This window comes from Mus caroli, unplaced genomic scaffold (assembly GCF_978045245.1).
Source record: "Mus caroli unplaced genomic scaffold, Mus_caroli_1 scaffold_9, whole genome shotgun sequence".
Taxonomy (NCBI): domain Eukaryota; kingdom Metazoa; phylum Chordata; class Mammalia; order Rodentia; family Muridae; genus Mus; species Mus caroli.
The window spans coordinates 119,783,781-119,811,778 of record NW_028227264.1 but is presented as its reverse complement, the minus strand read 5'-3'; the positions used below and the strand labels follow the sequence as shown (position 1 = coordinate 119,811,778).

At 45.1% G+C, this 27,998-nt stretch overlaps 2 protein-coding genes across 3 annotated transcripts; both read right to left on the bottom strand.

Moving 5' to 3' along the window:
- Positions 1 to 540: 540 nt before the first annotated feature.
- Llph (LLP homolog, long-term synaptic facilitation factor) lies at positions 541 to 5,201 on the bottom strand. 2 transcript variants are annotated; one of them, XM_021174767.3, is made up of 3 exons: positions 5,106 to 5,201; positions 3,989 to 4,215; positions 541 to 998 (listed from the first exon to the last, which is right to left on the bottom strand). In XM_021174767.3, exons 2-3 carry the CDS (start codon positions 4,206 to 4,208, stop codon positions 829 to 831), a joined length of 390 nt encoding a protein of 129 aa, XP_021030426.1. In that variant the 5' UTR covers positions 4,209 to 4,215; positions 5,106 to 5,201; the 3' UTR covers positions 541 to 828. The 2 variants fall into 2 exon arrangements, with proteins under 2 accessions (XP_021030426.1, XP_029338153.1); XM_029482293.2 differs by lacking the exon at positions 5,106 to 5,201 and adding an exon at positions 4,634 to 4,947.
- A 2,150-nt stretch (positions 5,202 to 7,351) lies between these two features.
- On the bottom strand, positions 7,352 to 25,016 carry Tmbim4 (transmembrane BAX inhibitor motif containing 4). The gene is made up of 7 exons (XM_021174437.3): positions 24,828 to 25,016; positions 17,294 to 17,402; positions 15,737 to 15,842; positions 12,655 to 12,688; positions 11,305 to 11,422; positions 8,379 to 8,424; positions 7,352 to 7,644 (listed from the first exon to the last, which is right to left on the bottom strand). The coding sequence occupies exons 1-7, from the start codon at positions 24,922 to 24,924 to the stop codon at positions 7,438 to 7,440; spliced, it is 717 nt and encodes a 238-aa protein (XP_021030096.1). The 5' UTR covers positions 24,925 to 25,016; the 3' UTR covers positions 7,352 to 7,437.
- Positions 25,017 to 27,998: the final 2,982 nt, after the last annotated feature.

The following is a 27,998-nucleotide window of genomic DNA, read 5'->3' as shown; positions in this document are numbered from 1 at the left end:
CGTGCGCCACCACGCCCAGCTTGTTTTACACAATAATCTATACACATAATAGTCCACCTGAACTAAAGGCTGGCGTCTTCTCAGTATCTGAAAACCCTAATGATATATAAAAGAAAATGTCAAACTCCAAGATCTCCACGCAAAATATCATTTATTATGAATTATAAAAAAATAAACACTTCAAGTAAGTCCTACTTGTAAGATCCACTGATGGACTTTTTAAGACTATTTTAGTTATTAGTGCGTGGGAAGATGTGCATAGAATGTCGGTGCCAGTGACGGCCACGAGAGGGCGCATCCTTGGGAGCTGGTTTTGAGCCACCCAACCAGAAACAGAAGTTGACTCTTCCTCAGGCCCTTGACACCCTATTTTTGAATATGCTAATGTAACAGCTCTCTGCCCACACTGCTTTGATATAAGCATGCTTAACCTGAGGAACTGAGCATAATGGCCATTCTGTAACATCGAATAATTATAACCACATCAATGCTCACAATGCTCAGTGCCAGGCAGGATCCAATCACAACCTCAGCACAACATTCTTGCATCACCAAAGAGATTTTATTCAAGGTTCTAACACAAGTGAGTTATTTTGGTTTGAATTACAGAACTAAGTTCAAACTGAAAACAAAGTTTCTGGGTTTTTTGTTTGTTTGCTTGTTTTTTCAAGACATGGTTCTCTGTGTATAGGAGCCCTGGGTGCTTTGGAATTGCTCTGTAGACCAGGCTGGCCTTGAACTCACAGAGATCCACCTGCCTCCACCTCTTGAATGCTGGGATGAAAGGGGTGCACCACCACGCCTGGCTCCCTTGCCAGTCTTTAAGGTCTACCAGGCCAGGCCCTTCGCGGCCTTTGCTCTGCTTTTCCCTCGTTTCTTTTCTCTCTTGGCCTTCAGTCTTTTTCTTTGCCTCTGGTTCATCCATACTGGGTACTGGCCATGCTGGTCTAGAAGAGTCTTTCTGTTTCTCTTAATTTCAGTTTCCATTTTCATGTCATCTAAATTAGAAACAAGAATAAAATGAGAAGCTATTACATTCACATGTGGCAATCCCGTGGAATCGCAAGAGCATCAGAACCACATGGAGTCTGAAATCAAAACAAAGAGACCACTTCCTATGGAAGCCCTTCACTCCTTACAGCAAAGTCAGACATAAGCCACACATGCCGCTGCATGCTCCTAAATCCATGTGTGCACGCGTGTGTGTGCGGGTGCCCATGGAGGAAGAAGAGAGTGCAGTTGGTCCCTGGAGCTGATGTTCCAGTTGGCTATGGGCCACCTGACACAGGAGCTGGAAAATGAACTCTGTGAGAGCTCCAAGTGCTGAGCCACCTCTTCAGCCCTGAAAATTAGCATCGTAAGCAGGTGAGTTAGTGAGTCTGGTTTACATTTGAAAAGGAAGCACAGAGAGGGAAGTAGAAAGGCTGGGATCAAGGGATGGGCAACAACTTCTGGCCATGGGGTTTGGTGTAACAAGTAATGCTTTGGTACAGACAGAGGGGACAAATACAGGGGACAGCTGCATTTTTTGGCCCAAGAAACTATGCAGGTTGCATAGTCCCCAGCTGCAACGGGGACATACTTGAGGGCAGAAGGAGCAAGCTTTACTGATATGACTAAACTGAAGGACTTCCCTCATCTCCACTGCTATTCCCATTTAGCTCCTGAAATATTACAAATGAGGGCACCAAGGCATTCTCCAGGCAGAAATTGAGAGAATTCTTCTCTCAGGATGCTGAGGAAAAAAAGAAGAGGCACAGATTCTAAAAGGAGATATCCTAAAAAAAAGCCAGAAGCCCTCCAGTTACCCCACAAGCCTCCATGCTGATGGACGGCTCCTCCTCACACCCTGATGCCTCCTCCACCCCCAGTTTCCACCCCAGCGCCTCGCCTAAGATCAACAATGGCAACAACAACGAATGCACCAGGTATTTGGGAAAAGGGCTAGACAAGCGTGGAGGGAACAAGGGTGAAAGCAAGGCAGCAGAACTCAAGAGAATGCAACAAACAACGCAGAAATATCTGATCAAATTACAGAAGCAAACAATACCCCCACAAGATACGATACACAGGAGCAGGAAGTTATTCAAGGGAATAGTCAAAAATAAAAGTTTTGGAATAGAAAAACAAAACAGTATACTAAGATCCTACATGATAAAATTAAGAAAATTAGGGGACATAAAAGCCAGAAGGAAAGAAAAGCACCCACTCAAAAGACTCAAAGATGCCCAGAATTTATAAAGAATGTTTACAATCCACACAGACAGAAACAACCAAACTTTAAAAACAGTTTAATTGCAGTGAAATATTTGAGGCACTGCTAGGTGGATATAAAATGTCTGGCAGGTGCAGAGAAGAGCAAAGAATTACTGTATGAGCCAGGTTCCATCTGTAAGCCCATACTGCAAAGCACTGAAAGTGGGTATTAAAAACAACCAAGCAAACAAGCAAACGTGCACACTAAGGTTTACTAGACCACAGAAGCATGGAAATGCCCCAGATGCCAACTACAAACAAATAAAACCTAGCACATACGACAAACCAGTATTGTCTTTAAAGGGAAAAATTGATATCTGCTAAAACATGAAGTTCAGAATGAGACAGTAAGCTACAAAGCAAGCCACCGAGGACCAACGGCATTAGCAGCTGTCTGTCTCAGGGTTGGAAGGACAGGGAGAGAAACTCCTGGGGGGGGGGGGGGGGGCGCAGCCAAGAAAAGAGTTGCAGGGCAGAGGTGACATGTGTGTGCTGAAAGGGACACAGCCAGTTCAATGTCAAACCTCTCAGGGGCAGTGGAATCAGAGCAGACCAACAGAAACCAGACAGGAGGGTTTCTCTTTGGAAGAATGGGACGCTAACACTTCGGATTAAGCACTAAGAACTTTGGAGTCCTTGGCCTTCAAGACATGAACACACTTCTATCTTAAGAGTGCCTTTTTAAAAAAAGACCTACACTGATGCTTTGCCTGCATGTCTGTCTGTGTGGGATGTCAGATCCTGGAGCTACTGACAGTTGTGAGCTGCCGTGTGGGTGCTGGGAACTGAACCTGAGTCCTCTGGAAGTGTAATCAATGCTCCTCATATGAGTGCTTCATTTAGCTTGCTGCCAAGTTGGGGCATTAAAAACAAATACCCCTTTCTTTGCTGAATCCAGCATTATACAGAGCCTCCAATGAGTAACAATACACAGGGGTCTCTAAAAAGATGCAAACAAAAGTGAGATTCTGTGACTTTCCAGGGTAATTATACATCTGCCTAGATGCTAAGCTCCATCCCACAGTACCATCAGTGCCTGGGGCATTCAAGCTGCTGTGTAACTGCTGAAGATCCATTCTAAACAACTCAGAGATGCTATTCACAAACATGGACTGTGAAACAGCTTAGCACCGTCTCTAATAGAGACGTAAGCTTCCAAAGGATAAAGACGTGAACACAGCAAGTATGTGAGGTGCATACAGTGAGCACAGGATGGCTCCAAGTGTGACTGAAGAGGAAGTGTTTACTGTCGAAATGAGGGAAGGTACAGCCGGAAGAGTCCAGAGCAGGAGAGAAAGAAGACGAAACATGGCCAGTGGACTGAACCAGGCCATGAGAGGAGAGAAAGGGAGGTGGGGGGTGGGGAGGCAAGAGAGGAAGAGAAGCGGGGTAAAGGGGACTGAGAGGAAGGTGAGGATCCAGGAGCTGAGAGAAGCAAGAGAGAGAAGGCACGGCCCAGACGGCAGTGTTATATGGGAGTGAGAGGGAGGCTTGTGAAGTGGAGATACTTAGGGGTTGGGGGGAGGAGCTGAGAGGAACCAGGGTGCCAGCATGTACTTTATTATCTAATAAGCTCCACAGCCAGCCATTTGCCCCCAGTTTCTTTTGGACTTGACACTAGGGACAAGTAGAAATGGGTAGAAGACACCTTTAAAAAAAGAGGGGGGGGGGCTAAGAGAAAAGTCGATCGATATTTTTTAGAAAAGCCACATAAATGAAGCATGAGGCTCACCCTTTTCCTCATCCGCGTCACACCGCTCTTCCTCGCACTGCATTTTCTCCTGGCGAGGTTTGGCTACCACCACGGTTGCTATCTCCTCAACGTCTTTCATTAGAGCATCCCCGTCCACTCTGAGGATACTCTTCAGTCTGTTGAGCTCCCTTGGCGCATTCTTCTTTCTCTTCTCGGCCCGCATCTTCCTCTTCCACTTACTCCGCAGGCTTTTAGCCATGCTTCACCTGGCGGTAAACAGAAACACAAACAAAAGGTTTACTGCTCACACCCTTGACTGGCAAGGACGTGGCCAAGCAGCCTTCTCTCCAGAACTGGGACAGATGGAAGAGAAGCTGTGCTGTGCCCTCATGCTTAGCTTACGTGAGAATCAGCGCAGAGCATGCAAGGACTAAGTCCGGACACGTCAGGCCCCTTTAAGTAGGGACAGGTCGTAATTCAAGCCGTTCTCAAATCTGCTTACTGGACACAGAAAGCGAACAGCACCGCCTTAAAATCACTTACTGCGCTGTTCTTATCCAATATCCTTCACCACATCTTTAGTGTGAACTTTTAACAGCTTAAACCATAGCTCCCTGCCTTTTAAAGACTTCTCCCCTCGTGTGTCAAAGCTCATCCCGCTCCTCTCGGGCCTCCGACTCTCACCTGACTCTCTAGCCCCACACGCACGCACAACGCCCACTTCAGGACCGTCACATCTCCGATCTAGGTCTGGAAACGGCTCTCCCCAAGGCTCGCTCTGATCCTCCGACTCCGGCAGCTCCTTTCTACCAAGTTCTGCTTCAACCCGGAGCTACCGTCCCCGTCTGCGGACTGCGGGGCTGAGCCGGATCCCCCGGGGCCACCGCTCTGCTGCACTGCACACCGTCCAGGTCACGAGAACCGTGGGGTGGCGGGGTGAGGGTCCCCTGAGCGTCAGCAATCACCAGGGGTCCGTGTGCGGGGCTGCGGCGGTAACCCACGGTAATCCACCCTGCGAGTCGCCGCCGTCAACACCCCGGGCTTCGCCCTCCCGAGCCCCGCACCGGGCGAGGATGCGGCCAGGGCTCGCCGCGGAGGCAGGGTCCGAGCCAGTCCTTAACGCCGCGGAGCTGAGTCCAAAGCCCACGCAACTCACCTGAGAGACAGGACCGCGCACCACGCGTGGGATGCCAACCGGAAGTGCAGGCGCTTCCGGCTTCCGTCCGGGGCCGGCGCACAGCATGCCGGGATCCTTGAGGGGCGTGGTCTTTGGGGAGGCGTGGTCAACCAGCTGTCTCCGTTTTGCCGAGGCTTTGGCGGGCCCCTACACCTACAGGAGAAAGTTTAAGGAATTTCCTGTCCGGAGTGGCAAATTATAAATCAAGGCATCTCAAAGCCTTGGATGGGCCAAGCCTGGCCGGGGGACCTGTCTGTGACAGCCTCACGATAAAGGATACCCAAGGGATTGCTCAGCTCTGATCATCCTGGAGCCCTTTCTGAGTTTTGTTTTTAATAGCAGCCTAGAAATTTTCTCATTTCGGCTGAAGATCCTAGGAGGTACATGGATGTGAGGATGTATCAAATTGTACAACTTAAATATGTCAAGTCGACTGCATGCCAATTATATTTCAAAGCATCACCCAACAGAATAATCTTTCCTTATCCCAACGAGTTTAAAGGGTAAAACAAGCTATTTCAACCAATGTTGATCTGTCCAAACTATTACATCCCTGAGACAAAGCTAACCTTGGGTGAATGAGGTTACAAAAAAAGGTGTGGTTTCCCATGTGCTTCTAATATTGCACAAGCTATGGGTGATACGCAAGTCTCTCTAACATTTGTTAAAGATATGGATGAAGAGTGTCTTAGGGCCTAGATAGTACCTCATTCATTGATTTTCAGTAAGTGATTAGGCAAGAAATGTTAACTACCCAGTCTTACCTGGAAACAGTGTTTTCAACAGATCACCACATTCAAGTATGTATGTGCACTACATGTGTGCCTGGTACCAGAGGAGGCCAGAAGAGGCCACCTCATCCCTGGAACTGGATTTGCAGTTGGTTGTGAGTCACCACAGGGGTGCTGGGAACCAGTTATACTTAGAGTTTCCATTACTGTGAAGACACCATAACCAAAGCAACTCTTAAAAAGTAAAACATTTACTTGGGACTGGCTTACAGTTTCAGAGGTTCAGTCCATTGTCGTCATGGCAGGAAGCATGGCAGCCTGCAGGCAGACATGGCGCTGGAGAAGCCCAGATCTGAAGGCAGCCAGAGGTTCTCTTCTGAACTGGGTGGAGCTTGAACACTAGGAGACCTCAAAGCCCTCCTACACAGCGACACACTTCCTCCAATAAAGTCACACCTATTCCAACAAGGCCTCACCTCCCAATATTGCCACTTCCCATGAGCCAAGCATATCCAAATCACCACAGAACTGAACCCAGGTCTTCTGCAAGAGCAACAGGTGCTCTTAACCACGGAACCAGGTCTCCAGCCCCCAGGAGTTATCTTTAGTGACGACTTATAAAATCCCTGTTTAATTGCTAGAAGAGCTGGGTCTTTTTAAAGAAACCATGCATATAGTATAGCAAGTACTGAGATTTTTAACACAGGAAAAATACAGTTGGCATTAAAACAAGAGGAAGCATGCATGCCCTGGGTTTTAAAAATCAACCTTACCGATGCTCTAAATTGGCAGCTTCATGTACCAAAAGGCTGTGGCTTTTGAACAGAAATTTGGAAAAATCAACCTATTATGTATTAAGATACATTCCACAATTTGGCATGAAAAAGCTCTTATGAAAACTAACCACATGAAATTTGTTGCCATTAAATATAAACACCGTTCATTTTTATCAAATCTATTTTACACCAGTGACTTTCCATTTATAAACTAGACCTTTTTAGAGGTGAAGAATGAGCTGACAAATGGCTCAGTGATTTTGAAGGGTGCTTGCTACTCTTTTAGAGAACTCCAGTGCAGTTTCCATGTTACCACCATCTGTAACTCCAGCTCCAGGGGATACAACACCCGCTTCTGGCCTCTGCAGACCCCAGACATACACATGCTACATATACAGATGTGCCTGCAAAACACACACACACACACACACACACACATATATATATATATATATGTATATATATATATATATATATATATATATATATATATATGCCAGGCAGGTGGCACATATGTGTATTCCCAGGACATCGGAAGCTGACACAGTAAGGCCCTGAGTTAGAGGCCATACTGGACTACATAGAGACCCTGCCTCAGTTTATGAAAAAGGGAAAGACATTTTAATAGCTCTTGCCTGAGACTTGAAGTCAAGAATTTGGAAATGAGAAGAAAACCAAAATAGTTAGATTCTAAATTGTAGAAGAACACAGAATGCCATTAAAGATCACATATGCCTTTAATGTTAACATTTAAGTTTAATTCAAGCGTCTTTCATAATAGAACTGTCTCTGAACACTGCTCAGTTACTTTTTATTAACTGCTTCCAGAAACTTCAACAGGTGCAGGAAGAGGTTGATGACATCCATGTAGAGACTGATGGCAGCTATCACATACTCTTCGGGAGAGAGTCTGTGCATCAGCGAGTGTGTGTCATAGATGATGAACCCACAGAAGAGGAGGGCACCTAGAGAGGCCAAGACCAGCTCCACCGTCTCACTGTAAAAAAACAGCTACAGACAAGGGAGTAAGGAATACGTTTATCCTCAGGAGTCACACCAGATCCACTTCAGAGACTTCAAATGCAATCTCCTGCCAGTGGCACGTGTGTGACAAGGACACACAACGATGATGGATGAAGATGGATGATGCAGGCGGAAGGCAGGCAGAGCTAAACTCATGTTTACTTGTTTCATGGAAGCGGGCATGTGTGGAGAAGCAGTTATCTTTCAGTTAAGTTCACTACTTGACTTGAACTGTTTTTGAATGTTACTTTTTTAAGAATTAAATTTTTTGTGACATTTAGTCATTTCCTGGGGGTGGGGTGGGGTGGGGTGGGGGACTATGCACACCACAGCAGCGCGTATGAATGTGGACATCAGGAGAGGCCTTGCCCTCTGTGGTTCTCAGGGATCAACTTCAGGCCGTCGGGCGGGCTTAAGGGCAAGAACCTTTTCTCTCTTCAGCTCCATGTCTTTTAGAGTAAAGAGGGCCACTTGGAGGTTGGCAGCTCTAAGTCAGGGCCTTTTGTCTACCATTTCTCTTATTTGTGCGTGCATCTTTTTCTCAGTTGGGGATAATGACTAACATAAGACTGATTTTCACTGAAATTATTCTATATTCTACATATAAGTACTCTAGATAATTTCAACTAAGTGTCCTCTATAAATGACATCAGGGACTTTTAGGTGACTTATGCTGACATAGGCAGAGTTATATTCGAGTTAGCTGTTCTAAAACAACTCACCTTCAAGAATCCTGCCAAGCACAAAATCCACAAAGCAGCCAACAACCTGGAAAAAACCAAAGGTCAACCAAAGGTCACAATATTCCTCACTAAACCAAAGGTCAACCAAAGGTCACAATATTCCTCACTAAACCAAAGGTCAACCAAAGGTCACAATATTCCTCACTAAACCAAAGGTCAACCAAAGGTCACAATATTCCTCACTAAACCAAAGGTTAACAGGTCACAATATTCCTCACTAAAACACTGTTTTAAATTAAAAACATGTTTTATGTGTATGAGTGTTTTGTCTGCATGTCTGCATGTCTGCATGTCTACCAGATCCCTGCTGATAACTGAAGAGGTCAGAAGAGGGTACCAGGTTCTCTGAGGGATGATTGAAAGCCACCATGAGGATGCTGGGAACAGAACCAGGTCCCTGAAAGAGTAGCAAATGTTCTTAACCAGTGAGCCCTCTCTCTAGACCCCAAAATGCTTTTAAAGCCCTTTCTCTTCATTATTTCTTCATATTATTTTATGAAGAAAAACCTCTAGATTTTTGCCAAAGAATAACTAAAATATAAGGATTCATAAACATTTGATTAGAGCAACAGAAATGGTTTGATTAGAACCAAGGCTGAGCCGTCAGTAAACCCAGCCCTGCTCCTAATGCTCACAAGCAGCAGTGCTCGAACGCTGACCTCTGGGGATGCAGCGGGGGCAGACACACTCACCTTCCATTCCTCAGCCCTTCTCCGTGAACACTCCTGGAGAGAAGGGCCCAGTCCCAGCACTCAGAGAGAAGGGCCCAGTCCCAGCACTCAGAGAGAAGGAGCCCAGTCCCAGCACTCAGAGAGAAGGGGCCTAGTCCCAGCACTCAGAGAGAAGGGCCTAGTCCCAGCACTCAGAGAGAAGGGCCCAGTCCCAGCACTCAGAGAGAAGGGGCCTAGTCCCAGCACTCAGAGAGAAGGAGCCCAGTCCCAGCACTCAGAGAGAAGGGGCCTAGTCCCAGCACTCAGAGAGAAGGGCCCAGTCCCAGCACTCAGAGAGAAGGAGCCCAGTCCCAGCACTCAGAGAGAAGGGGCCTAGTCCCAGCACTCAGAGAGAAGGGCCCAGTCCCAGCACTCAGAGAGAAGGGGCCTAGTCCCAGCACTCAGAGAGAAGGGCCCAGTCCCAGCACTCAGAGAGAAGGGCCTAGTCCCAGCACTCAGAGAGAAGGGGCCTAGTCCCAGCACTCAGAGAGAAGGACCTAGTCCCAGCACTCAGAGAGAAGGGCCTAGTCCCAGCACTCAGAGAGAAGGGGCCTAGTCCCAGCACTCAGAGAGAAGGGCCTAGTCCCAGCACTCAGAGAGAAGGACCCAGTCCCAGCACTCAGAGAGAAGGGCCCAGTCCCAGCACTCAGAGAGAAGGAGCCCAGTCCCAGCACTCAGAGAGAAGGGGCCTAGTCCCAGCACTCAGAGAGAAGGGCCCAGTCCCAGCACTCAGAGAGAAGGGCCTAGTCCCAGCACTCAGAGAGAAGGGCCCAGTCCCAGCACTCAGAGAGAAGGGGCATAGTCCCAGCACTCAGAGAGAAGGGGCCTAGTCCCAGCACTCAGAGAGAAGGGGCCTAGTCCCAGCACTCAGAGAGAAGGGGCCTAGTCCCAGCACTCAGAGAGAAGGGCCCAGTCCCAGCACTCAGAGAGAAGGGCCTAGTCCCAGCACTCAGAGAGAAGGGGCCTAGTCCCAGCACTCAGAGAGAAGGGCCCAGTCCCAGCACTCAGAGAGAAGGGGCCTAGTCCCAGCACTCAGAGAGAAGGGCCCAGTCCCAGCACTCAGAGAGAAGGGGCCTAGTCCCAGCACTCAGAGAGAAGGGGCCTAGTCCCAGCACTCAGAGAGAAGGACCTAGTCCCAGCACTCAGAGAGAAGGGCCTAGTCCCAGCACTCAGAGAGAAGGGGCCTAGTCCCAGCACTCAGAGAGAAGGGCCCAGTCCCAGCACTCAGAGAGAAGGGCCTAGTCCCAGCACTCAGAGAGAAGGGCCCAGTCCCAGCACTCAGAGAGAAGGGGCCTAGTCCCAGCACTCAGAGAGAAGGGGCCTAGTCCCAGCACTCAGAGAGAAGGGGCCTAGTCCCAGCACTCAGAGAGAAGGGGCCTAGTCCCAGCACTCAGAGAGAAGGGCCCAGTCCCAGCACTCAGAGAGAAGGGCCTAGTCCCAGCACTCAGAGAGAAGGGGCCTGGTCCCAGCACTCAGAGAGAAGGGCCCAGTCCCAGCACTCACTCAGAGAGAAGGGCCTAGTCCCAGCACTCAGAGAGAAGGGCCCAGTCCCAGCACTCAGAGAGAAGGGGCCTAGTCCCAGCACTCAGAGAGAAGGGGCCCAGTCCCAGCACTCACTCAGAGAGAAGGGGCCTAGTCCCAGCACTCAGAGAGAAGGGCCCAGTCCCAGCACTCACTCAGAGAGAAGGGCCCAGTCCCAGCACTCAGAGAGAAGGGCCCAGTCCCAGCACTCAGAGAGAAGGGCCCAGTCCCAGCACTCAGAGAGAAGGGCCCAGTCCCAGCACTCAGAGAGAAGGGCCCAGTCCCAGCACTCAGAGAGAAGGGCCCAGTCCCAGCACTCAGAGAGAAAGGCCCAGTCCCAGCACTCAGAGAGAAGGGCCTAGTCCCAGCACTCACTCAGAGAGAAGGGCCTAGTCCCAGCACTCAGAGAGAAGGACCTAGTCCCAGCACTCAGAGAGAAGGGCCTAGTCCCAGCACTCAGAGAGAAGGGCCTAGTCCCAGCACTCACTCAGAGAGAAGGACCCAGTCCCAGCACTCAGAGAGAAGGACCTAGTCCCAGCACTCAGAGATGGCTTTGTATTAGCCTCCATGTTAAAGATGCAGACACCAATACAACAGCATTTCCTAACTACTTGTAATATAGTGTGTGTGTGTGTTTGTGTGTGTGTGTATGTGTCCCAAGATTTAGTACTTACCCTGCTCCGAATTTGGTGAAATCTCTCTTTGATTGTAGAGTATAGGCAGTCAAGCCAAGAAAGACTGCAGTAGTCATTATAAACGCTTGCAGAACCAGATATACATCATAGAAGGTAACTGCAAAAATAAACCTGTTAAAACATGCATAAACAGCCAAGACAATCAGCCTTGCCTACGTCCACAAAAGAATTCTCTTATGTTTTAGTTTTTTAAATGTTCTTGATACGTGTATTAATTATCTAGGCATAAGGGTTTCGCTGTAGCATTCCCACACGTGTTCACTGCGTATTTAATCAGATCAACCCTGCTCCTCTCTGGTTCTCCACTCTGGCTCTCCTCTATTCCACTTACCAATACAGACAATTAAAATCCCTCACCCAGCCTTGAATATACTGATACCATAAAACCACACACATAGGAAAATTTAAAAACTCCAAAATAGTTATTTATACAAAATAAGTAGTAGGTGACATTATCTTATAGTTAACCAAACTGTAGAGATAGTCTATAGATGACCAGGATTGGCTCCATTAGCACTTATTAGGGTCTTTGTCAGGTCCCTGTGGTTAGGTGTGGCAGTGCCCTGCCTGGAACTTCTGGCTGTGTGTTCCTAGAGAAGGGTAGCAATGTTAACCATCACTTAGATTGCCCAATCAGTTGAGCAGCCCAGCCCAAGGCAACTGAGCAAGGAAAACAAGGAGGATGTCTGAGAGGGCCTGCCATTTACGCACGGTACAGAGGACCAAATGGTTACAAGCAGCAAAGGCAGAACAGAAAGAGAGAGATGCTTTTCTTATAGGGAGCGACTTGCTGGTACTCAAACAGTTAATGCGGATCTCTGTGACACCCACAGTAACCCACCTGCGAACACTATGAATTTTTATTATGGCTCACTGAATTTTTTATTTAAGACATTATTAGGGGACATCACAAAACTATAGCAGACACTTGGCCAGGAAACACATGAAATGCAGAACAGAAATGAATCTGCATCCTGTGTGCCATTTGGGGAACAGGAGGATGGAGCAGCCACAACTTAATTCCAGCAGGTCTTAGGGAGTGAACTGTGACAGAAGAGACCTTGGAAGTAGGGGGGATCAACTCTCATATCCCATTTCTGTCAACAGGAAATCATAAGTGAAAAGCTGGTCCCCCCTCCTTCTGTTTCCGTTTCCTCTCAGCTTGGCTGAACTACATAAAGTATAAATATTTGACTTGTGCTTACCGACAATCTTCATAAATGTCATGTTTTGAATATAATATCTCATGATGTTAAAGTTTAACCCCAAATACCTTGTTACTTGAAAGATTTTATCCATAGTAAAACGGTGACACGTGAAGGGACTTACCAACAGCTGCCACGGCCAGGGATTCTGACAGTGTCTAAGGAAAGAAACTCTCATTAAGGGAGGCATGAAAAATGGACTCTACCTACCCCCCTCCCACACACACACATTCTCATGTCTAGCAGTCCAGTAGTCCCAGGGGGATGGTCTCACGTTAGCTTCAGAGGAACCTGTGGCACGCATGGGCTAGGACAGTATAATCCCAGGGGCCCCTGTGCATTGTGAATATTTACATCCTCATTGTGGCTCTTTAAGCTTTAGCCAAAGTTTTGTAATAGGAAGGTTAAACCGTGGAATTCACATAGGAGATTATTTTTCTCTTGTTATATGTAGATATGTGTAACATGACGACCTTTGTTATATGTAGATACATGTAACATGACGACCTTTGGTAAAGCACCTACAGGAGACGGGAGATGGTAAATACTAATATGGATGAATGAGAACAGTGTCACACTGACCCCCTGTGTTGTGTCACTCTGAAACAGTACTGTTTGAAATAATAAGTACACACGTGTACACACACACCATGACAGAACTGGATAAATTCCTTTCCTTTCTTAATTTGCCTCAGGACAACAGAAAAAAACAAAACTCAACAATGACGAAACCGTGTCGGAGGAGTTCCTGGAGCAACGAGGAAGGAACTGTGCTCTCCGCACTTCCTTGTTTGTTAAACAGCTTTAGCGAAGCCCACGGGGAGTGGGTCACATAATGACAAGTGCCATCTTGCTCATGACACCACTGACTGAGGTCTTTCTTTCTTTCTTTCTTTCTTTCTTTCTTTCTTTCTTTCTTTCTTTCTTTCTTTCTTTCTTTCTTTTTTTTTTTCTTTTGAGACAGGGTTTCTCTGTGTAGCCCTGGCTGTCCTGGAACTCACTCTGTAGACCAGGCTGGCCTCGAACTCAGAAATCCGCCTGCCTCTGCCTCCCGAGTGCTGGGATTAAAGGCGTGCGCCACCACGCCCGGCCTGAGGTTTTTCTAGTCAGAGCTCTCTGCTGGGCAAAACGGGGTCTATCCTGTGCTACAAAGAAACCAGTTTGTTTTTTTTTTTTAAAGAGGTTGCAACAGAGTTGAAGATGATGACTTTTTAAAGATTTATCTTTATCTTATGTGTCCGAGTGTTTGCCTGTTTGTGCCCTGTATGTAATTATGCTTGTGTGTGTGCTATGTACGTATGGAGACCAGAAGAGGATGTCAGCTCCCACAGAACTGCACTAGAGGTTAAAGTGCTGTGAGCCACCATGTGGATGCTGGGAGCCGAACCCTGCTCAACTACAACAGCAGTCAGTGCTCTTAACCCCTGAGCCATGCATCACTGCCGAGGTGTGTTAAATTGATTGTTATTAAATGTTCATGGGAAGGGTCTTCATGCCAGGGCCATGGAGACCAGCGGAGGCCAGAGGAAAGAGCTTTGTGGAGCTGGTTCATTCCGACTTTTATGTGCGTGCGTTCTAGGGATTGGCCTCAGGACATCAGACTTGCAAGCTTTTTACTGACTGAGTCATCTTGCTGGCCCATGTGCGTGGCCTTAGGTTTCATTGTTTGTTTGTTTGTTTGTTTGTTTGCCTCTTCCTCGTCTCCCATTGCACGGACGAGACAGGAACTGGGATCTGACCATGGACTGGACACTACATGTTGGTTCACATCTGCACTGTCATCTGCAGAGCCAGATACTTCCTTTCCGCATCTGGAGGAGTGAAGCAGGGGCAGTGGGAGCTACAGGAGAAGAAGAATGAGCTGTGTGGGCTGATGACAGGTTAGAGTGAGAAGGGAAACACTGGGCAAGGGCAGGCGTGGGACGGAGAGGCGGCACAGAGACCACAGCCTACCACTCAGTTATCCAATAGCATTGCCCCAGAACCTTCCTCTAGTTCTTAGGAGCTGGGCTATGTGAGCTGCCCTTACACACTGAAAATGAACTCCCTGTTTGAGGCAGCTTGGGCTGGGGCCCATACACTTACAGAAATTAAGACTTAAATGAATAATTATTAAAGTCATGAGCATCACTTGACAATGAACCATTTGCAGAATCACACAGGCCTTTATTTGAAGCATCTGACTCACAACACTGGCCTCTTTCCTCTGATCTGACAACACATACTGCTTTTCCAATGCCTTGGAGAAAGCTGTCAGGAGACAGTATTGGAGGAAACAAGATAATGTAAAACTACACAGAGCGTTACCAACCTTACTCGAATTAAAATGAAGTTTTTATAGAAGTCAACTGGGATTTTAATTTTAACAACTGTCTCAGCAAGTAAATAGAACCTAATGTTAGGTTCTCCCATCTATAAATTTTTAACAAGTTAAAAAACAAAGAATGGCTTTAAGAGAACCGAGAGGAGATGTGAAAGTAACATAGAATTCACCGTGAGCTTGGATTCTCTCGGTTAAAGGCACAATGCAAGCTCCTGCTCCAACCTTCCGAAATCTGGACGCACAAAGTGTCACACAGATGACATATCTTACAATTTTCATTTTATCTGTGTACAAAAAGGCCTTGCCAAATGTTGCACATGCAGAGGGTTGAGAGGCCCGGCCATCTGATCCCAGGCTGCTGTGTTTGCCACTAAATCCTAAGAACAGAAGAACCACTAGAGCAGAGGGGGCTCTGAGTGCTGCAAGAATCCACGCGTAAGTCATGTCCTAACGTAGTCTAGCTAAAGCTTCGGGGCTGGGCGATGGACCTGTCCGTGGGTGAAGCGTTTGCTGAGCAAGCATGAGGCTCTGAGTTCAGATCCCCGCAGCCCAAGTAAAGCCTGGTGTGGTGAGGGATGTTTGTAACCCGTGTGCTGGAGGGCAGAGACAGCCGGGCCCCTGCGGCTTAGCACTCATCAAGTCTAGCTGAAACGGTACATTCAGATTTGGGGAGACCCTGTCTCAAAATCAAGGTGGACAACGAAAGAGGAAGACACCTAGGACTAGCCTCTGATCCCCACATGCTAATGCACAGACAAGCACATGTACACACAATTCGGTTTTATTCTCCCACTGTTACCAATACACACACACACACACACACACTAGCATTTCAGAAGCCCAGGTTAAATGCTAATGGCGTAGACGGTATTAAAGTACTTACAAATGCAAAGAGTAGATAGAGGTTCAGAGGATGCCTGTGTCTGTGCAGAGTCAGTGCAAAGACCAAGCCCAGAGATCCCAGAGCAAACACCACAATTAAGGCAGGGCTGAAAGACATAACATTAAAAAGCATTTCATGCTTAAAATAGCTGGGATGATGGTATACAACTTAGTAAAATCTATGTATTCTCTATGTTCTTAGAACTACAAGAAAAAAATCTGGATCCATACCAAATTAAAAAAAAAAACAAAACTTATTTGCCAACTGGAAAAGTTGAAGAGTGTGGAATACAGAGGGGCTATAAAAGAGTGGGAGAGGCTGTAAGGGGGTGGAAGTGACTATAAGGTGGGAGGGGCTCTATGAGGGTGGGAGTGGCTATAAGGTGGGAGGGACTGTAAGGGGGTGGGAGTGGCTGTAAGAGAGCAGGAGGAATTGTAAGAGGGTGAGAGGGGCTGTAAGCGAGTGGGAGGGGCTGTTTATCCATCTTTCCTTTACTGATGTCCTTCACAGTGCAGTAATATTTGTAACTAGCATAGTATTTTGTTAAGTAAAATACATTAAGCAAAAGATATTAAATTAGAAGTGAATTTTACACATGGCTACTCTTTTAGGGTATTTACCACAGGGCTATAATTTAAGTAATTATATTACAGAATAGTCAACCAATAGTTTAAGATCTCCTTTGGTAAGAGAGACAATCTACTTCTTAAATAATAGCCATTCTTTACTATTTTTCTTTCAAATAAAGAAACCATCTTATTTTTATCCACTTAAATACTTATGCTGAGAGGAAAATCTTTCTTAAGTGATAGATCAGGTGCAGCTCCTCTAGAAACTTCTTGGCAAAATAATTCTGTCAACGAAACAAGATTAACACGACCACATATTCTTCACATAATTTTATTTTGCAAGTATAGTCTTAGGCTTTAGGGACAAGACGGTAAAAAGACAGATGGTACAATTAAATACACTGAAATGAAACAATTGTGATGCATACAGCAAAAATATTTTTTCTTTTCTTTCTTTCTTTCTTTTTTTTTAAGTTTTATTTATTTTGTTTGTATGCTGTGTGAGAAGGGACATGGGTGTTTGAGTGCCAACACACATGTGTGAAGGGTCAGGGAACAACTTGTGGGAGTCGCTTTTCTCTTTCCACCTCGTGGGTTCCGTGGCTCGTTACCCCTGGCACAGTCTTCCCAGGCTGAGGCACCTCAGTAGCCTGCAGTACTATGGAACATGAACATATCCCTTTCTTTAGAGGTGGGCTCTATACTAGATGTTTGGATGCAGCTGTATACAGTTGGCATGTCAGTTCTCAGTTGTCAAGAGCTGCCATCTGGATGAGAAATCAGGCAGTTCAGACCTTAATTAATTCTCTATGGTTTAACCCTATAAAACTATACATTAAGATGAGGTAGAATAATGTGTTGTGAAATATTCTCCTTTGTCAAAAATGAGTCAGGCTCACAGGGGTTAGATGATGGACTTTTATGATAGAAAAATACATTCATCAGATGAGATATCTGGAGACGATTTAGAATTGTCTTCTTCTCTTACCTTTCATGGACAAATGTCCGCAGAGCCTGGAAATACAGGAACAGGGCAGAGGTCACTGTAGTCAGGAGGACTTGCAGAGAGAGGATACTGTAGACTTTTCTGAGAAAGGCTGCAAGAGAGGGAAATAGTCACGTGGCCAGTTTTCAAAATATCTGTCCCTCTGTCAAGACCAACTTTCTTGAAAAATAAGGGTTTTTTGATTTTGTCTTTGTCTTTGTCTTTTTCTTTGTCATTGTTTTGTTTTGGTTTGCTTTCTTTCTTTCTTTCTTTCTTTCTTTCTTTCTTTCTTTCTTTCTTTCTTTCTTTCTTTCTTTCTTTCTTTCTTTCTTTCTTTTTGGTGGATGAGAGGGGCATGAGCCATGGTTCCAGTGTGGAGGAGAATGGACGCCAATGTCAGCCTGCTTCCACCATGTGAGTTTCAGGATCTAACTAAGATGGTGCGGCTTGGCAGCAAGCACTTTTAAATAATAAAACCTGTAACTAAACCTAGAGGGAAAGAAATAATTAGAAAATTAGAAGGGATATCTAATTCCCCAAAGGCCATAAAGCTTAGAAAAACTAAATTAGTGGTTCAGATAGTTCAAATATTTTCATCATAATAAAAAGAAACTATGAAATGCCTATTTGTACATAAAACATTAAATGAGGGGAAGAAAAAGGCAGCAGTTTTACAGAATGGTTCCACTTTGGATATGACAAACAGGAGTAAGATATAGCTCAATATAATGGAAATGCTTCTTTACGATGAAACTTCTTAAAAATATAAAGCTCTTTGCCATTCCATAAGTAAAAGGGCTGTCACCACGATTATCTTGTTTATGTGTGTGGGTGTTTTGTCTGCACGAATGTCTGTGCACCACATACACGCAATGCCAGAAGAGGCCAGGAAAGGGCATTGGATCCTCTGGGGCCAGAGTTACAGAAGGTTGTAAGCAGCTAAGGTTGTGATCGCTGGGAATTGAACCCAGGTCCTCTGGAAAAGCAGCCAGTGTTGTTAACTGCTGAGCCATCTCTCCAGCTCCTAACTATAGTTTTAAGGCCATACTTAGGTCTCTTTTGCCGCATATCCGTTTCGTTCCTCTACTTATTTAAGCAGCTTTACTTAAGGTCTGTACCGCCTGCTTTCCCATCCACATGACAACTCCTGATGGCTGAGGACTGACACGTCAACTGTATACAGCTACATCCGAACATCTAGTATTTAGATGTAACATCCAGTATAGAGCCCACCTCTAAATACAGGGATATGTTCGTGTTCACTCACACAGCTAAAGAAATGCAAACCAAAGCCAAAATCACATTCTCTCTCATTCAATTGTTTACACAAGGTCTCTTTATACTTCAGGCTGGCCGCTAACTCATGATCTTCCTGCCTCAGCTTCCAAAATGCTGGGATTATAAGTGTGTGGGCCACATCCAACTTAAGATACATTTTGAACCTACCCCAAGACTATAAGAACTATGGCCCTCTAGCCCATAACTTGGCTTTGTGAGTAAGTGAACTCAGGCACACTCATTCCTTGAGATAGCGTCTATAACTGTTTTTGAACAGTTTTATACAGACTATATATATATATATATACATATATATATATACATATATATATGTATATACACACACACACACACACAAAGCTGGAAATATTTATTATTTGGCCACTCCCAGATCTATCAGATTGCCAGTTCATAAGTCTTCATAAAAGGTAAGGATGCAGAAAAGGTTATCTTCCTGTATTGTTTGCTGAAGTCAACAGGTGATAATGTCAATCAAATTTAAAATGCATTTAACCTTTATATCTATATGAATGAAGAAAGGTGACCCTCAAGAGATGATGGTTAAATAAATCATGGTAATATACACTATGGGAGAGCACCATGTTTTACAAGATTGATCAACTGTAAGGATAGCTATTTTCAAATGTAAGATACAGTAAGTGAACATATACAATTATGAGACAGGTCTGTAGATAACACCTGTGAACTATGAGGTGCATTCATGCGTGTCCAAAATAGTACTATCTTAATTTTTCCATACACACAGCATGCTGATAAGAGACCAGGTTAACACACTGTTGTGTGTGTTACAGTGACTACTCACTGCTGTGAACACCACACTCAGAAACTGATTCTCACATCATTTCTCTATTATAACTTTAGGGTTTGCTGTTTTCCACCAGAGAATCTTGATTAGAAGTACAGCATTCCAAAAGTATCTTTTGGAAAATGTTTACATTATAAATAGCTCCATTGTTTATTTTATTTTTATATTAAAGGCACATTTATTGGGAAGCTACTCTCAGGTGGGCGAGATCATTGGCCCCAAGGACTGAGGCCAGGAAAGTCGTCATGGGGAAATGGGGTCGGGGGCTGGGAGAAAAGGTGTGCACACAGAGGAGGAGGGAGAGGAGGAAAAGGAAGAGGAGGAGGAGGAGGAGGAAAATAGAGGGCCTCTGTTTATTTTTAAAGGAAGCATTTCGTGTATCCTTCTAATTACAAAGAAACAGCTGAGAATCACTTAATAAACCCAGAAGTGGTCAGCTTAGCTATCAGCCCAGTTTCCAGGGTTCCTAACTAAAATGGTCCTGAATATTTAGCTAGTCATACTAACAAATTTACTGAGTGCTTGAGATCCATACAGTCATAGTCATGTGTACTACACAGAAATCAATCAAAAATAAAACTAAGTAAAAAAAAAAAAAAGTGTGTGTGTGTGGGGGGGGTAGAGCCGGGATGGAGGGAGAGAGGGAGGGGGAAGAGGGAGGGGGAGGTTCTTCTAGGGACTGTGAAACCTACTTTTGAGTCTCATGCTAAACTACTTCTCTCCCAAATCTAAGAAGTTTCAATGTTTAAATAATTGTCTGACCCTTAAAGCATCCGGTTACATGCAGCAATTGTCTGCTTTAAAGATGAGGGATCACAGAGGCAAAGCTTGCCTGCATACTACCAGGCAGACTGTGTTTAATCTTCAGACGCTTCAAGTCAAGGGTCTGTCTACAACACAATCTTACTCTCCTAACCTCACTTTAAGTAGGCACGCTTCCCACGTGACATTGGTGTGTTGCTCCCAGCACGGAGTAGCTCAGCAGAAATGACCTCTCCCCATGAGCTTCCCTCACAGGTAAAGTGTAAGCTCCGAGGGATGGAGTCCCACTTCCTCCTTACCTTACTTCAGTTCTCAGATGTGTCATTCCTCCCAAAAGCCCCTCCAAACCTGGCATTTGGCACTTCAGAATTTAGCCAAGGTGCCACAAAGAAGTCATTTCAGGGGCTGGCCAAGTCAGTGTTTTCAGAACAGCAACTGTGACCGGCAAAACTTCTATTTATCTATCTTTGCATCTAGTACAGAGTTGCTGAGGAAAAAAATCAAATGTGTTTGCTAAATATCCCTTAATGGTTTAAATTAGTCCTTAAGTCTGACCTTGCCTCACCGAGGCCTCTCTCACTCACGGACACTCTCAGGACCACCTCTGTAGTTTGATTGGTGTTCATGTATTGTTTCTGATAGTTTCCTGTAGTGTCATGTCTGTCACCTTCTGTCCCTGTCCTTCCCTGAGCCCATCCACTGTCTCATGTCATCAGGAAACTCTCAGTCCCACCCACTCTCAGTACTTGCTACATAGTCCTACCCACTCTCTCTCAGTACTTGCTACATAGTCCTACCCACTCTCTCTCAGTACTTGCTACATAGTCCTACCCACTCTCTCTCAGTACTTGCTACATAGTCCTACCCACTCCCAGTACTTGCTACATAGGCCAGCTCCCTTCTTCTTTCAAGCATTTCTATGAAGAGCAGCAAAGTTAACAGTGTAGCGAAACTACGGCACAGCATGCCCGATGAATAGACACAAGAGTCCTCAACAACAACAACAATAACAACGATGACAACAACAACAAAGAAGAGTCGATGGCATATTAGTACATTAAACACCACTAAGTGGGATTTACTCCTGGAAGGCTAGGATGGTTCAATACATGAACGTCAATCAAATGTCATATACTACATTTATAGAATGACAGATATGGGAGGAAATGATGTCATGTCGCTGTCAACTGACACAGAAAAACCATGTGATAAAATTCTACCATCATGTGTTAGCTAGGAACCAAAAGAAACCAATTCACCACGATAAAGAACATATATGAAGGGGCTGGAGAGATGGCAGAGAGGTTAAGAGCACTGGTCGCTCCTCCAGCGGTCCTGAGTTCAATTCCCAGTCACCACACGGTGGCTCATAACCATCTATGAGGAGATCTGGTGTCCTCTTCTAGTGTGTAGTCAGAATGATGTATTAATAATGATAATAATCCCAGGCAATGGTGGCACACGTCTTTAATCCCAGCACTTGGGAGGCAGAGGCAGGCAGATTTCTGAGTTCCTGGCCAGCTTGGTCTACAGAATGAGTTCCAGGACAGCCAAGGCTACACAGAGAAACCCTGTCTCAAAAAAAAAAAAAAAAAAAGAAAGAAAAGAAAAGAAGAAGCCACAGCTTAATCCACACTCACTCCAAGTGCTGAGAACATGGGACTGTTGAGAAAAATCCTCCCCACTCCTCTCCTCACCCCTGCCTTTGTCCCCTTACTGGGTGTCTATTTCATCCCCCCAGCCCCTGCTCAGGACCATTAAAGAAGAGGTGGGAAGATGGGAAGAGTCCTGAGAAACACTGTCTCCAAGTCCTGGCCCAGCTGCTGCTCTCACGAGCTGACAGTACCTAGGGTTCCCTGAACACGACCTGCACAAGATCAAGCGGTCAAAACAGATGTGGGTGGGATTCCCGCAGAGCCTGCCCTGACTACGGGAGATGAGCTCATGGGAAGAGAGGAAGTGTCTGCTGAGCTCCTCGGTCACAGTGGGACACGTGCCTTTTTAAAGTGATGTTAGAGAATAGCAGAGTTGTAGAAAGAACCTTGACTCAAGGGTCTGAAAACCAAGAGGCAAGGAGCAGTTGATGGCCACTGGTGGGAGTCAGTTTTCTTCCCCCACAGCTTCTAGTAAGTTGCCTGCCTAGTGGCCTAGGTAGATGCCCCATTCCCATGCGAATGTGGGTAGTACTGAGTGGATTCCCTGTATTAAACAAACAAACAAACAAACAAACAAATGGATAGGAAGGTGAGAAAAGGCTGTTGGAGGGAGTGGGGCTGGGCAGGATATACTGTATACATGTATGGAACTGTCAAAGAATAAATGTGAAATATTGGCTAAAAAAAAAAATGAAATCCTGCAATCCAAAAGCCATGATTCAAACGGATTCAAAAGGATCACCTGAGAAGCTATGAGCAGTTGACTCCTGGGGGTGTGGCTTGAGTATAAATGGCCCCTATAGGCTCTTATATTTAAATGCTTAGTAACCAGGGAATGGAACTATTTGAAAGGATTAGAAGGATTAGGAGGCATGGCCTCCTTGGAGGAAGTGTGTCACTAGGGGTGGGCTTTGAGGTTTCAAAAGCCCAGAACAAGCCCCAAGTCTGTCTCATTCTTTGCTATGGATCAGGGCGTAGCTCTCAGGTACTGCTCTAGGACCTGCCTGCGCGCTGCCATGCTCTGCACCATGATGATAGTGGACTGAGCCTCTCAAACTATAAGCATGTTCCCAATGTAAGAGTTGCCATGGTCATGGTGTCTCTTCACAGCAATAGAGCAGTGACTAAGACAGGGAGAGCCAGTTTCCTTCTACAACACTATGTGGCTACCCATGCTGTATGTCCTACCACCATGCTCATGGAGGCAGCACTGCTGGACTCAGTGGGTTTTGTTTTGAACAAGGAGCACATGAAGTTCAGAGGGAAAAGCAGTGCAGGGATAAGGAGGAACTGAGGGGGCTGGGGTTGGGGGATAGATGTGATCAATGCACATCATATGCATGTGCTACATGCTCAAACAACAAAGTATTTTTTAAAATGGGTACTATCAAGGGAATGAAAGGACAGGCCACCGATTGGGAGACAATATTTGCAAAAGATATACCTGGTAAGCAAAGCAAAACAAAACAAACAAACAAACAAAACAAAACAAAGAAAGAAAAAGAGAAAACCTATTAAAATGGCCCAAATCCAAAATAATGACTGCGACAAATTATGGCATGGATGAAGAAGAATTCATTCTTTGTTGCTAGGAATGCAGGGTCACAGTCTAGTGGTTTCTTACAGTACAAAGTCCACTCTTGTGTACCACCCAGCTACCATGCACCCAAGTATTTATCTAAATGAGTTGAAACTATGTACACACACACACACACAAAACCCATGGGAGTTTACAAAACAGTTTTATCCATAACTGCCCAAACGCTTGAGCATTCAAGAGAACGACCTGGAGTTGAAGAAAGAAAAGTATGCAGGCGCAAAGAGAAAGAGGAGGATGCTTCAATAGCAAGGGCTAAATGAGCAATCCGGCCATGGAGGATAGGGGTGGGGAATCGTAAATACACACGGCAGTACCAAGTGAATAATGTAAATCTGAAGAGGGAAAAAAGAAAACCCAACAGATATGATCTTAACTACCGTGGCATTCTGGACTAAGCCTGAGAGAAAGGAAGAATGACAGCCAGACACACATACACTATGACATGGGTGAGCTTTGAAGACATTAATAGAAACATGCCAGTCACAAAGGCTAACGTGTATGATTTCTTTTTTACTGAGGCAGTTCTAACAGTTTCATAAAGACTGAAGAAATGGGAGTTGCCCAGGGCAGAGGCGGCAGGCAATGGCGAGTTACTTATGGTTACAATTTCACTTTTGCTTTGAAAGATGATTAAGCTCTGGCTGGATAGGAAATACAACAGGGCGACAAAACATTACTGCTTGGAACCTCAAAGGTGTCTAGGGTGGCACATTTTTGGCTACCAGTACTTTTTCATAATGAATATATTTTAAAAGCTGAGCTCACTTGTCAAAATAATTTCAAAATTCATTACAGGAATATCGGGCTAGGTAAGTACCAAGATTCTAGATGCGTCAGAACCACCTTCTTTTTTTTTTTTTTTTTTTTTAAATCCAGAACCGGTTTGAGCTGCCCAGGCAGGCTTGCATCAGGTCCACTTCTGTAAAGTGACCTTTGGTGGACAGTGAATTCCGCTTCGTTACGCGTCAACGAACAGCCTAAACTCAAAGTAATAACTTTGAGTCGCCGTGACTTTATGCGTCGGTCTGGGAAACTTCTCAGTCATCACAGACACGTATGCCGAATTCTGTACCCCACGGGGAGACAGGAATGACTAGGATGGTAAGGTCTCAGCACGGGGAACAAATAAATGAGGGCATCGGCCGGTGATTTCCAATGCTTGATATGGATCCTCCTGGTGTGCTGACCCCAAACATGCAATTATCTCCGTCCCTACTCCAGAAATGTAATTTTGCTACTGTCACGAATCGAAATGTAAATATCTGATTGCAGATGGCCTTAGGCGACCCCCTGTGAAAGGGTCCCGGTTGCGACCCTCAGGTTGAGAACCGCTGGCCTAGGCGACCCGGCCCACACGTCTAGAAGACAACTATGTCTCCCTCCGGTCACTTGGTCCCCCTGACCCCCGCCACATACCCATGCGGATGTGCACGCTGGCCGACGCCACGCAGCTGCCATAGTTGAAGTCATCCTCGATGGACGAGCGGGGATAGCCCGGGTCCGTGTCAGCCATGTCGCCAGCAGCGCCCGCCCGTACCTGCCCCGGCGGAGGCGGGAGCCTACACTGACCACAACCGCCTTCACCCACTTCCGGGATGGCCGCCAGACAGAACTAGCCGAACTGCCTCGCTGCAGCGAGCGCCGAACCAGTCGATCGCTCCCATGGAAAAGTCTCTATTAGGAGAGGAGGTTGCTTTCTAGTAGGAGACAGATTGCTCTCTCCCACGTCATCGCAAGGGAAATTTTTCTAGGATTTTCTTTAAAAAGTTCCTCTAGGCCTCTAGAGAATCTCTTCCAGAAAGAGTGCCAAACAAGATAGAAAGATTACTGCATCAATTCAACAACCCCTCATTAATTCACTTCAATACTCGGTCCAGGAATGCACTTTAAAGTAAAATTATTTTAAAGCAACATTTAGGCCTTCGTTTATTGACCATTTCTTTTAAAACAGACCCCCCTCCTTTTAAAGTTAAATAATCCTTCATCTTGAAAGACAAGTAGGAATCCACCCCACCCCCCATCCTACCCCTACCCCTTGGGCGTAATTCAGGTTTTCACGGAATCGATGTTTGCGAATTGAGAGGGCAAAGTAATCGTGGTGGTGTACAGGACAAGTGCCAAAGAATGAGGCTGGACAGATGAACAAAGGCAAGACCACTGAATGCCAAATATAGAATTCATGTCCGAAACTAAAGGAAGAAGGACAGAGAAGGTGGCGATAACAAAATGCATCTGTCATGACACTATTGCAAGCATGAGGTGTAGACTCGCCAAAGAAATACTCCAGGACACCACTAACTTTATTTATCTTTATTGTTTTAAAGGGTCTCAATACGCATCTAGCTGCCCTGAGACTCATTATGTAGACCAGACTGGTCTTGAACTGATAGAGATCCACCTGCCTCTGTCTCATGAGTGCTGGGATTTAAGGCGTACCAACCGGCCCACTTGTAATTATTTCTATGAGTTTACTTTGACTCACCCCAAAAACCCAGCAAGTGGGATTCAAAATATTGAAGAACTGTCTATTCTAAAACTAAAAATGTAATATTTTCAGAAAACTTTTTTCAAATATGTTCCACAGTAACAAGAATGAAAAATGCTTAGCCTTTTATTATTTTTTAAACATGTTGTTACTCACTTCAATAAAGCGGTAAGAATAGTATTTATTATAGAAGGCAAGCTGGAGAAGAATTGGGAACCTACCTTTTTATTATCTAAAGACAACACCAATATTTCATTCAGAAAAAAATAATTCTAGCTAGATTGTGCCCCCTATGAGAAAGACAAAATATTAGAACTTAAAGTTATATAAAATAATCTCTTTATAATTTGAAGAAAAGCAAAGATCATTTAATCTACAGAGATTGACATACTATATAAAATTGAGAACACCTAGGAGTAAATTTTATTATAAAAGAGTAAAAGCAAACTATGAACTGGGAAATATTTTTAATATACACATCTATATAAAGTTCCCATTCCATACCATAAAAAGAATGACCACAAATCCAGACTTACTCTCTAAAGCAAACTGCTAAGAGAAAACGGGGCAAGAGACTGGATCAGGTAACACTGTATGCATAGAATGAAGCCAACTAGGTAATAAGCACAGGGAGAGATGCTTTACTCTCACCAATGATCAGAAACAAATGTAGCTAAATACCAAAAGGAAACATTGCTAAGCATTCATCGAGTGGTTAAAACTAAAGGCTTGACAATGTCACACTCTGGAAAAACCAGATGTAACATATGTGACATAGCTATGACCAGCACAAATCACAAGGCGCTGCCTAGGACACTGCAGAGATCACGCCCTCAGAAGGACCCTGAGTGAACCCTGGCTGGGCGTGGTGGTGCATGCCTTTAATCCCAGCACTTGAGAGGCAAAGGCGGGTGAATTTCTGAGTTCAAGGCCAGCCTGGTCTACAGAGTGAGTTCCAGGACAACCAGAGCTACACAGAGAAACCCTATCTTGATAAAACCCAAACCCAAAACTAAACAAACAAACAAAAAGAGTGAACCCTGAAAGCACAATGCAACATGGGAAAGGCACATACAACAATGGCGTCCACCTCTGCCAAAGCTTGCATCTCAGCATTCAGGATGTCTGATGTGCAGAGAATCCAGCTGTATATAGAATGCATGGGAATTAAGCTACAGTCAATTGGTGATCGCTGCTGAGCACAAGGAAAGAAGGAAGGGAGGATGGTGGCAGAACTGACCCTGAATGTAGAAAGATACAATGTTCCAAAAACTGTGGACCACCAACAAATCTCATTACATCCTTTTGTTCCACTAGTGCTCCTTTCTGGTATCAGCAAAGGCTTTACTCAGAACAGAAAGGCATGGAAAGAAAGGGGAGGAGAGACAGGGTCTTAGCTGACTTGATCTCCTAGCCTACCTTAAAGCCCCTAGCTCTCTTCTTGAGAAAAGCATACTTTTACCAGGTGAGCATGATGACTCTGGGTAACAATATTTGAAAAAAAAACAACATTAGTATACTTAAAATCATTCTGACAATATGTAAAATCTTAGTCACGTACATCTCCCGTCTGCCTTAGCAAACAGACTTGTAGCCTCCTGCCTTAGTGGCCAGACTTCTGTCTGTGTTTAAACTGTTCAAGGTGTAACCTAGAGCCAGAACCTGAGAGAGATTTCAAGATGATAGCATATGTGGACTGCATAAATGTAAGGTGTATGTACATAAGTTAGTAAAATCTTAGATTCAAGCCAGCTTCTCTTTGGGCTTTAGCCAGGGTTGAGCATGTATATATTAAAGAGCCTTTTAAAAAATTAATCTCTAATGTTACAGAGCAACTTCTCAGTGGAAAGAAATACTAATTCTAGAACAACACAATTAAAAAACACATATTATTTTTTTCAATTCTAAAACCAGTAAAGACTTTACATTTTTTTCTTTTTGCTTCCTTTCTCTTAATTTTTCTTTCTTCCTCCTGCATGTCCTCCTCCTCCTCCTCCTCTACCAATATTCCTCCTCTTCCTCCTCTTCCACAATATCTCACTGTGTACATATCTCTGGTTCACCTGGAGCACACTATGTAAACCATGCTGGCTGCAAACTCA